The sequence below is a fragment of the Macrosteles quadrilineatus genome, unplaced genomic scaffold, assembly GCF_028750875.1.
Source record: "Macrosteles quadrilineatus isolate MER2022 unplaced genomic scaffold, UCM_ALF_1.0 Scaffold_3__2_contigs__length_128488019, whole genome shotgun sequence".
NCBI lineage: Eukaryota > Metazoa > Arthropoda > Insecta > Hemiptera > Cicadellidae > Macrosteles > Macrosteles quadrilineatus.
This window is the reverse complement of record NW_026542596.1, coordinates 88,700,403-88,712,966: the sequence shown is the minus strand read 5'-3', so window position 1 is coordinate 88,712,966 and position 12,564 is coordinate 88,700,403. Positions and strand designations below refer to the sequence as shown.

Below are 12,564 nucleotides of genomic sequence, written 5' to 3'. Positions count from 1 at the left end.
ACAGACAACAGACAGCACAGCAATGTAAAAAAAGGATCGGACAAAAGAGAGAGTCACAGCAGTTTAAAATTAGATACTAAGCAACAGGATGTACATCGATGAGGCACCGATTTTGCAGTTTTTGCACACATTCCATACGTTAGTCGTGTGCTTAATATGCTATTGATTGATACTAGCATAGACTAACCAACAGAAAATAAGTATGTTTTATCTATGATACCAGCAATGTAGCATTAATAAATAGGACCCCTGGACCTGATAATAAGTATGAATTTATTCTGAAAATGAAAAATATATTCAAAAACCCTTGACTAAGCCTACGTGTGTATGTGTAGGTAGACTTAATGCATTTTGTGTGTGTCTTTTATATATTTTATACTATTTGCATTGGCTATATATCCTGCATTATTGAGTAAACATAATCAATCACGGTCTAATCAATGATATGTAGTACATGTATATATCTAGAAGAGATAATTCATTCAATTCATGTAAATGTTATTTCTTTGGTTTCATCATAACCATAAAAGTAAATTGAGTTTTAAATCTTTCCTGCTAATTCTTGAAAATGAAACAATAATTAATTGTCAACAAAAATCACCAACATATTATAGTATGAGACTCTGATACTCTCAGATATGAAATTAGTTTTATGTTTGTCAGCCTGCAAATTCCTATTCCTCGTCCTCCTCCATTTAATTTTTCCTTCTTCTTTTCTCTCTCTCCAAACTCCTTCAATTCTCCCTGATCGCCCTCGACTCGGAGTTTCCTGTAGTTATTTTACAATATTTATTAAATTACCTAAAATTACAAAATGACTGTTGCAATTTCCGTGAGCTCAGAGAAGGGCGTGAAGGATTTAGATGCGTATCTAAGTGAACGCAGCTACATTCAAGGGTGAGCTGAGAATATAATAACCTAACCTCCACGTGGACGTATTTAGGTTATCTAGCGTACTATAATAGCCCAAAAGTTGATAACATTTTGTAAAAATGGTGTCGGGTGTGTTGTTATATTAAACTGGGTTCAAAAACGTAATCATACAGTGAACAGTGTTACGCTATCTTTCATAAATCATAAATTAGGTATAGGCCTAGGCCTCTATTTAAAATATTATGGCCACCGTTCTTCTGTAAGACTCAATTTGTTTTGTGTTTTGAAGGTGGAACTCAACCCCTATTTTTAGGACCCTAGGTCAAATTATGTGGTACCCTGAAGTTTGAAAGGGTACTGTTTCTTAACTGGGTTATGCTAATATCGATTAAACTTAGATTAGTAAACCTTCATCCGATTTTTAGGTAAATCGTAACTTTCTAGACTCATCTTTTAAACCTTCCCAAACCATTCCTACAAAATTGAAATAAACAATAAAATATCTTAAAAACATTTTTTGAGGGGCGGAAAGATTGCAAATTTTGAAAATAAGTTATACAAAGCTACGGTACTTTGTAAGGCAAGTGACAGCCGGTCTATGTGTAAGATTACATAAATTGCATGCCTCGGTCCGTGGCAATGATTGTGGTGTCAAATATATGCGACGCTTGGTAGCGAACGTGTTAAAAAAGACACAAATCTTGATCGAAGCAACAATCATCAAAGTTTACAAGAGGAATAGGCCTAGTTTTAATCCCAAGAATATTGATGATTTCATCCAAATTAGGCCTACCCTTTGAATTCAAGGGGCTACAATTTCCTTCGCGTCTTGCTTTCGAAATCACAATTATAAGGCTCACGGGTAATCCCTGACTACCGCCTGTTAAAATTTTGAAATGCATGCTTTTCACTCGGACAGCTGTATGTTACGTGCTCACGTGGTGGTAGATACACCTAAAAACTTCTATATATATACCTATAGGCTTACACCTAACGAAAAAAAAACATTGTTTATCCACTGGCAAATTAAGTAAAATACCGTTTTCTATTTGTGTTTTTGGTATACATTTCTATTATTTAAATCCTAAAGAACAAATTACCATTTAAAAAACGAGGGTGGTATGCCGTTATAGGCCTACTGTCTAGACGCATAAATGAGCGAAGCATTATTTAAAGATTGTCAATGGTTAAAGCAGCTAACAACCTACAATATGTTCCCTTTCAACAGATTCACCGTTCGTTTGCCCGATATTATTTAAGTTCTAAATAATGACAAATTTAACTGATGTTCATTTATTTAGTTAAGAATAAGAATTGATATAAGGTTATTAGACATATGTATTTGACATTTCGTTTAAACGGTCAAGAGCTTCTTTCTTCTTTGCCCAAGATCCGTGTCTGTTAATTGACATCAATCGGTCTAGTGAAAATGGTGGATCCAGAAGCAGGCCTTCAAATGTCTTAACTCTTGATAGGCCTACGTAGGACAAACCTAAGCCATATTCTGATAATCCAATGTCCACTTTTGCATTATTGGTGGCCTTTGAGGCATGCTCAAAACAAATATAGCAAAACTGTTAGGCCTACTTCCATTGATAAACTGTTACATTCCAACTTTAACCTAGGATAAAAGTAAACATTGAAATATAAACAAAACAGTTACAAACAAATAACATATTATGTTTATCTTATTTAAATGAAACGAGATAAACCCTTATGTCATAAACCCAATATAATTTTTCTTTCCATTTACATTAAAATAACAAGCGAAATTGCGTGACCCGTAAAATAAAATCCAGAAGGAAATTTGCAAATATTTTTTACCATAAACATTGTGCTCAGTATTCTTTAGCTGTTGGCCAAATTTCATATCAATTGGTCAAGCCATTACATTCTGATGCACTTTCAAAGAAGTTACAAAGTGAGGGAAAGTGAGCTTCGCTCAACTAGGGTGGTCTGCCGTTACACTTTAGACGCATAAATGAGTGAAGAATTATTTAAAGATTGTCAATGGCTAAAGCAGCTAACACCCTTCAATATGTTCCCTTTCAACAGATTCACCGTTTGTTTGCCCGATATTATTTAAATTCTAAAGAATGACAAATTTATCTGATAGTTCATACTGTACCTTTGTAGTGAAACTGGCCATTGTAGTAAATGGGCATAGCAGGATGTACTCGTGCAATCAACATTTGTTCTACAATGGTGAGGGAAAGTGAGCTTCGCTCAATATTAGTTGTTAGCGCAGCAACGCTAGTAACTGCTAGTAAATTAATAAAACTAATAACAATACCGTATTTCACAAAAACATATTCAATTTTTAATACTGTTGATGTGTGGTAACCTCATAGGCTAGAAATCCAAAATTCAAGGTTTCTTCCACTTTTATTCTAAACGAGCTGTTGGACCCGTCCTACGTACGGGAATCGAGTAGTCAATTAAAACTGAATATGATTCAGAACAGCTAGTTTACAACTTGGTGGCCGATTCACACACACTGGCTTTGAGTACAGTAGCTACATACCACCTTCCACTGCATGGGCCTACTATCACTTACCGTACCTTATTTTATCACCTTGGCCACTGAAACCTCTAAAATGATCCTGGCCTCCTGGCTCTTCTATCCCCTGCCATTTCTGGATGACAGGAAGACGGGAAGATACCAGTCTGAAGATGTCTTTCATTACTTGGTCTTCCAAGTGGTCGTCTACCTTGCAGTACTCCTTGGAATACACTTTTAAAAGTTGAAGTATCTTCTCTGCGCCATGCAAAGCCTGCCCAGCCCATCCGAGATCCGAGCCTTTTGGTCTACTTTTGGAATGTACCCCTTTATCAAGTTTCTGAATCATACAGTACTACTGGGATAGTTATGATATGGTATGAATCGATTTTGGTTTCTACTGACACCCTGCAGCTTACTGGTCAGTTTTCTGGAGACCTACTACACCGGTTGACATTTTCATTACAAATAAAATGTGTACTGTATGCAGTCATGCTCATATTCAAACATCTAGAAAAATATTAATCAAGACGTAAACCACTTATATCTTAAAGGATTAAGCACTTATACTTAGACGGATTACATTTATGACATAACTTGATTATACGTTTAAAAGGTTTAGTTCAAAATTACACAATCTCCTGATACCATAGATCTTTTTACGGTAGAAAATAAACTGCATTTTTAAGTAAAATATCGTGTAGGCAAACTCTGACGATCAATATTTTTGTATACAAACAACTTGTAACATAAACATTTCAATGACAGTTAGAAACCAGCTGTTAGTTAAACCACCACCAAAACGGCTTTAACTCGTCCGTCGGCTGCTAGACTTTTTGAAAATTAAAACTTAATTTCTAAAAAACTGAAACCTTAAACTAAAATTATGGCTTCGACATTCCCTAGTTCTCAAAATTATCTTTCTTTCAACACAAAAATCATAAAAATCCGTCAAGTGGTTGATTCAGAAACGTGAAATAAAAAAACCCTGTTTCGTTTTAATATATAGGATAAAATATGCCAAGAAAAAAACTAAGGATGAAATAAAGAAAAAGCTTTATCACGGGTTCTCTGCGGAACTGTGCCCCTCATATGGTTTGTGAGTGTTTCAGGGAATCAAACTTGTCTTTCTAGTCACAAGTCTAGCAACACACCCATTATAAGCAACGCCTTATTATACTAGTCTAAGTACCTACCTGAAAAATCTCATCATTTTGCTATCTGCGGTTGAATGAATTATAACTTTTAGACATTTTGCATAGGCCTATGAGATCCCTTTTTTCAGATTTTCGCAAGCGAGCTCTTGAATGAACATAGCCCATGGGCTCATTGGTTTCTTGAAGTTTTTGCAGATTTTATCATTAAAAGGTTACTTTTCTCTTCAGTTTATTTAACTTATTATGAGTTGTTGGCTGTCAACATTTTCCTTTACTTGCCTATTTTTTAATTTTAGATACCAACCAACCAATGCTGATGTTGCTGTTTTTGAGGCGTTTTCCAAGGCTCCAACTTCTTCTACCCCTCATGCTCTAAGATGGTACAATCACATCAAATCCTTTACTGCAGATGAAAAGAAGAAGTTTACTGGTGATAAGAAAATCCCAACAACATTAGGAGCTGGAGCTGCATCTGCACCAGCCACTGCCAAGCCCGCCGCGAAAGCTGATGATGATGACGATGTCGATCTTTTTGGCTCAGATGACGAAGAGGTAAATATATATCACTAATTAATTCATCTGATAGGTAGTAGGTCTAGCCTATAGCATGTTTGATTTTTGGATCATGATGATAGGTGATAATTTAAGTTGGCTATCAAATTAACAAATAAAATGTTCTTTTTTGTCATATTTTACATTGGTTACAGTATTTTTCAATAGATTTTAATGAATTTAATAGGCCTATACACTGGGAACTCACACCGAATTATATATTCGGATTCAGTAACTTATGATTATTTCTTAACCTTTTACATGCTGCTCATAAGTCAATATTTTATTTTCATATTAATTATTTAATAATCACTACTTTTACTGTACACATAGAAACATAATTTGTCTAGATTACAGGCTCAACGTTTTTCCCCCTTGCCTACTTTGTTGGCCTTTATACAGGAGTGTACAGAATACTTTAACACTTAGAACGTGAGAGGTCCTAACTCAAACTCATATGTTTTTTGTCGGGGAATCGAATCCACTGGGCTAACAAGACACCAAAATGTATTTTAAAGTTTAAATGTATCAGAACTGTCTAGCATTAAACAAACAAGTTGTTTGTTTACTTGTTTGTTTAATGCTAGACAGTTCTGATACATTTAAACTCTTAGTGTTGCGTAGCAGTGGGGATAGCGCCAGAGTCTAGGCCTACACACAATATGTGTTAAGCTGCTTAAGCCTAAGTACCATGCTTTTTCTACAATAACTGCCGTGAAGTGTTAAAAACTAAATGGTGGAAAGCTAGTTTTATGTGATAGAACCCACTTAAGACATGTATTTTCCCAAAAGTCCCCGTTTCTCCATTCTCGGCTTCAACATTCCTGCCCATTCCCCCCCCCCCAAACCAAAAGCACAGTGGTTTGAAACATTATTGGCTATACAAATATGTATATTCAAATTCTATGTACGCTATCGTGTTGCAATTTCTTTTCAATTGTTAAGTTTCAATATTTTTCATGTATCCTTCAAGAACCTGTTAAATTTGTTCAAAATTTGTTTGTTAAATTTAATTTGTTCAAAAGAACGTTGGTTACTGGAACTGGCTATTGCAATATAAATAAATATTCATATACAAATATAAACTCACTAACTCAGTAAGTAGTGTTCACTATCGATTAGAAATGTTCATATTGAATGATTTTGGTCACCACAGTTTTCACGGGGTGAAATGTTTCCAAACAAAGTCGCCTTCACTAATAATACATATTCTTATTAGAATACAACACAAATGTTCTTAAAAGAATCAAAGTAGCATACAGGGTGAATAAAAAGTCAAGACTCTAATATTATTCTATTCTAAGTAAATATACAGAGGTATCCTTTTGGGGTTGTGCAATCTTAGCAGGAAGTTTCATTTTATGATTTTTAAATTTTAAAATGCCTCAAAAAGGGGGGATTTTGGGGGCAACTCAAAAATTTTAAATGTAAACCCCCTTCAAGTGACACCTCATTTTAAAGTGTTTACAAAAACTTAAAGAATGGCGAAAACCAGAGTTTGCTATTTCATCTCTTTCCAAAATGTTAGTCTGTCAGATGTTATGGAAAATCAATGGTAATATTGGTTCAAAATTGTAATATTGGCTAACATTTTGGACATATTGCACGACCACCTAAAAGATAGCTCTGTATATTTACTTAGAAAAATATTAGAAGGGGGGTCTTGACTTTTTATTCACTCAGTATAATTACCATATTACATCTCAATAGTATACTCTATTGTTCACTGCATACATAACATGATAACTAACCCCAATGCCCGCGTGGGATAAAGTCTCCTGACAGTATACTGTGCTGACTTGATATTAAATCTACCATTACAAAACTGACCCTTTATCAAATTAGACTTCAAGATCGTCACGTACTTCCTTTTTAATTTAAAATGAGCCTGGGTAAAATTTTCTCCATGTGGGCATTCTAGGGTGGTGATACATCTCTTTTTGGTCCTGTGACCACTCCAATCCCAATGTTGATTTTTGATCTAGACGTTTAGTGACCTCCAGACGTGTCTGTCCTCTATCATCATTTCTACTCGTCCTAGTCCGCATACGTCTTCAACCATTTGGTCATCTTACATTAATCTTTTACTTCCCAGTGAGTAAAAGATTACAGCTGGGGTAAAAGGGTACAGAGGATACAGGGTAAAAGGACTGGGGTACAGAAGGGGTAAAAGATTACCCCTTCTTTCTAATCGTTAATTATCGCTTTTGTTCAGGACGCAGAGGCAGCAAAGCTGAGAGAAGAGAGGCTGAAGGCATATTCAGAGAAGAAGTCCAAGAAACCTGCACTCATTGCCAAGTCCAGCATCGTCCTGGATGTCAAGCCTTGGGACGACGAGACCGACATGAAGGAGATGGAAGCTAAAGTCAGAACCATCGTGAAGGAGGGCCTTGTTTGGGGAGCATGTAAGTAGTTCTAGTTGTGAATTGACTAAAATTCATTGTTTTAGGATAATCAAATTGACTATTCACACGTCAAAATGACGTCACAACCTGTTCCCGTTCCAATTCCAGTTCCAGTATTGCAAAATAAAGCAACAGTGACTTCTAGAAGCCACATTGAATTACTAATATTCACATTAAATTTCGGTGAAGATGGAGGTTCCTTTAAAATTTTGCTATTTTGAAGCGTTAAAGAACTTATTTCCAAAAAAGAAAAAGACGAGTATATTCTGTTAAAGATTGAATGTTCTAGACATTCGATGGAGCGTGAAAGCCATTTCTGCTATCAAAGAGAATTTTTGAAATGTTACAGAAAGTTTTGTTAGGTTAGGTTAGTTTAGAACAGTTTCATTTCATAATCAATATATAGTTGCGGGCAGATAACGTGAAGTTGATTCCATACATTTCGGCCAATGAGGTTTAGAGGGACTACCGTTCCCATCTTGATGGTAGTAGCTCCAGTGAGGACCTGGAGGACTGACGCGGAGAAGGGTTTCTTGTGAACAGTTGTTGCACAAGAGTCAGTCGACCCTAAGTCCTAGGAGAAATCCTGTCGATGGGTTGCCAAGGCATTTAAAAATGAGTTCAAGATACCTACTAGGTTTTCTTTGTGTGCAATCTGTTCTCAAACAGTTATAAAAGTAGCTGGATTAGGAACAAAATGTGGCGTCATTTGGAACAGATGTGCGCGGTAGCGGCGCATGTCTGACAAATAGCCCCTGCCTATTTTAATTTTGTCTTTAATTTTTCTTGTTAGTGTTTGAGGAAATGATAATCAATCAAATTTGCTAATAAAACAGCTGGTCTTATTATTACATCAGTAACAAGGCTACACCGATCGTTTCACTCCATTCTACATTTTCTTCTAAGTCACATTTTGAACACTTCATTGTCGAATAGTTCTGAATACACAATTTGCATCTTTTCTTTGTCTCAGTTGGAAGTGGCCAATGGTCGACACCGTCACACCTTACTTCATCAGCAGGCCTTGCAGAATACTTGTACTTCTTGGGTGCATTCGCTTCTGGAGAATCAACGCTTGGCCTTCCTCTCTTATTTTGTTTAGTTTTTCCCTCTCCGCTCTTAATTAAGGCTTCAGCAACTTGTGCTTTGAATACAACCAGAGATTTAGGTTTAGTTTCTGGCTCTAGTTGCTTCAAGTGCCTCCTGTAAAGCAGTCAAGCGTTCACCACACTCATATCAACCATATGGTAAAAGATCCTCAAATATGGCTTGTTTACTCTGAAGCTGTTTCGATAAAGCTCAACAAGCATATCATGGAGGTCTACTCCACCCATAGACGCATTGTATTCTCTAACAGTGGCAGGTCTTGGAACTAAGATTCGTTCACCTGCTGAAGCAGACCAGCGTTCTACTTCATCAGTAGGATTGGCTCCTGAAAACGTTGACAACAAACATACAAGTTTGTTATCAACCCACTTACAGGCAACTACTTTGTTATCAGTATCAATTTTCACGTCATTAAACCCACGACCTTTCTTCTCAAGCTCTTTATCGGATGGAAATGGACATCTGCCACTTCGATTTTCTCTTACTGTTCCTAGAGCTAATAAGCCTTCTTTCTTCAGCGCGCACATTAGTTTATGTGAGTTAAACCAGTTATCAATGAATACTTTGTAGTTTCTATTTTTTGGGATGACTTCTACGAGTCTCAGCACAACATCTCCACTAATTCCAAGTTCTGTGCTGGGTAAAGTTCCTTTGCCAACATAGATTTTGAAATCATGGACAATACCTGATACGGAAGCCAAAGCAAATATCTTAATACCCCATTTATGGGGTTTCATGGGGTTGTATTGTCTAATTTGCGAACGCCCTTTGAATGGTATAGTGATTTCATCAACTGCACTCGTATTTTCCACATCCACTTTTCTCATATTTTCTTTTATCGCGTCCACAAACGGCCGAATTTTAAACAGCCTATCATGGCTAGGGTCATTGCCGTTAGGTAGATTTACGTTATCGTTTAGGTGCAAATTTGTTTGAATGCTATCGAAACGGTTTCTTGACATAACGTCTGCGATTGGTGGGTACCTTGTGCCTGAACTCCAGTACATTCGGTAGGATGGCATTTTGATTATACCACCAAGGAGATTTATACCAATGAATTCTTCCATTTCAGCCAATGTAGTGTTGATAGAAACCTCCCTTTTTTGGACTGAATATAAATTTTTTTGTTCAACGATATTCTCCATTATGTTATTATAAAAAAAAGTGTTAAAATACTCCTTTGGGTAAAGCACTTTCTGTGGTGGGGGTGCCATTAATGAATCAGTATGAAATTCAGGAAACTCTTCATCCTCAGTCAAAACTTTCCATCGTTTGATTTCTCTTTGCTTTATCCATTGATTTTGTTCTTTTTTGGTAAGCCTTCGCAGAAGTAGTATGTTTTCGTTCGGAAATATTTCCTCTTCCAGGATTTGTGCCATGGCATCGCGAATTTGCCTCACATCTTCATTGCTTGTCCCACCTTCATCATCATTAATTCTTGCATCTGCTGTTTCTTCCTCGTTGTCGTCTTCCGTTGCATTTTGTGTTTCATCTGGATGAATGTCGAGTTCTTTCATCATTTCATCGAAGTCTTGGAGCCTGGCCTCCAAAACTTCTTCCGTAACAAGTATTTTGTCTTCGGGTTCATCACAATCGTCAAAGCCTTCAACATCAGATAGGTCCCCTCTCAGAAGTTCGTCTATTTCAGACCTAGTGTGATGTTCCATTTCCAAAATCTGCAAAGAAACACATTTTTAGAATGATTTACTCACTTATCATCATAAGAAACAATGGATAAAATGTAGTATTTTTGTCCAGAAAAATACTTTATTCCATCAAATAATGAAAAATAATAGAGACAATTACAAACCCAATGAGTAAAATATTACTCAGTAACTAATCACCCCAATGAGTATTATTTTCCTCATTGACTTAACCTATCTTCCCGAAGAGTAATATTTTACTCATCTATAAAACCTAACCTATACGTTAACCAACATGTGTTATCACTCTGAAAACTATTGAATAAGCATTAAAACTTAACAGTTTATGACAAGGAATTTTATTGTGCTTCTAAATATATAAGAACTTACCTGAAAAAAATCTCAAAAATCACCAAATGCACAGGAGCTTGAAATCGATGTTTTTGTAACTGAGAACAACAAAACAACTTAAATGGTCACGTGAAGATTCCTACCACTGCTGCCAACGTGTTCAGCACTAAATTTACCTCTTAACCGTATTTTAATAATCATTGGGAAAATAAACCATGTTATTTAATAACAAACAAAACATGAGTAAAAAAATACTCGGTGGGAAAGAAAGGGTTTTAATGATTGATAGCATGGAGAGGATTTATTTCCTGAGAATTTTAAAGATTAATAAATATATATATATCTAGGTATTGGCCTATTCACTTTAAGATACATCTTTGTTGAAAAATTCATAACAAAATATTTATTTTATAAAAAGGATGAGGAATTTACAGTTTAAGAAAGTGGTTTATTCAATATTTGGTTCTGCCAGTATATAATATTTGCATTTTATTTTCCTGTCAGTTTAGAGTGACTATTATTTTGATCTTTCCAGCAAAACTTGTTCCGGTTGGTTACGGTATTAAGAAACTCCAAATCATGTGCGTCGTTGAAGATGACAAGGTTTCTGTTGATGAGCTGACAGAAGATATCACCAACTTCGAAGACTTCGTACAATCCGTTGATATTGCTGCGTTTAACAAGATCTAATTAAAAATTGTTGTTTTTGAAAGACTGTCCATTTTATAAAACCTATGAACCCAATTAAACTACAGGGTCAGAACTAATATAAAATGTTTGTATCTGACGTTGGTGTAAAGTTTTATTAATAAAATATTTATAAATTGATTGTTTTATACTTATTTACAAATGAGCTAAGACAAATAATATTCTTAGTTTTCTGGGGTATTTTATAGAATCATAAAATATTGATTAATTTAATTAATTGAACTACAATGTTAAAATTAGAAAAAAATTCAGGAAGTTTCTATAATTCGGCTTATTTACATGAAATAAACATATGTTGTTTTATTTTAACTTACAATACACTATCTATCTGTTTCTCTGCAAATTATTCATTACATTTCCACTTCTAAGTGGTTTGCTCTGCGAGGCGTCACTACTACCTTCAGTATCCAATAGTCAAAGTTACTTCCCTTTGGTCAAGTAATTTGTCTCAACTTAGCTGAGATAGGAAATCAGGGCCCGCAAAATGGTTTAAGCCACACAACACTGTTTTGACGAACTTCCCACGCAAGGATTTAGTCCAGAAAACAGCTGTTTGTCGCCAGCTTAATCAAATGGGGTTTCATTGCGTACTACAACTGTACTGTAATGAGTTTTACCGGACACCAATCAGCTGATTATGCTGTATTTGGGTGACAATGAGTGGTTATAAACAAAAACATAACCTCTATGACTAATGATTTTTAGTCCTTTAATTGGTGGTAAATAATGATTTGTACAGATTTAGTAGTATGGCGTAAACTATCATACGTAACTCGTCCGAAATGTGTGTACCGGACTCGTATGGTTATCCTGTACTCAACTTCGTCTCACACGGGAACGACCACACTCGTAAACACTTATTTTCAGGATTAGCAACGTAATATACTATTTTGGGTCAATCTGATTAATCTTTTACAGGCATGGTTGCTCAACATTTTTAATTTTGATGAGATTTTAATAACATGGTAACTTTAGTGATATAATTATGCAAGTGCTAAAATAATGATTTCCCTAATTTCTTTAGCGTCCATTTCTGTTTGATTAAAACTATTCTATTATTTACAAGGTACACTATAAAACCACAAAAGAAGAAAACAAAGGGTGATTAATGGTTTACTAAACAAATGTTATTGTTATTATACATTACAGAACTCTATTCACAACTTTTAGGTGGTTATAGGGAAAAAAATCTATCTCCTCAACTTGAACTTGCCTTTAAAAAGTAGGCAACAGCTGAGGTATTCCAAAAGGTCAATCAGCTGCAACAT

General features: G+C 35.5%; 1 protein-coding gene across 1 annotated transcript; it reads left to right on the top strand.

Annotated features, from left to right (window-relative positions):
• The first annotated feature begins 726 nt into the window (after positions 1-726).
• Positions 727-11,416, top strand: LOC128988938 (elongation factor 1-beta'-like). Its single transcript, XM_054410730.1, has 4 exons — positions 727-897; positions 4,827-5,082; positions 7,298-7,487; positions 11,124-11,416. The coding sequence occupies exons 1-4, from the start codon at positions 815-817 to the stop codon at positions 11,276-11,278; spliced, it is 684 nt and encodes a 227-aa protein (XP_054266705.1). The 5' UTR covers positions 727-814; the 3' UTR covers positions 11,279-11,416.
• Positions 11,417-12,564: the final 1,148 nt, after the last annotated feature.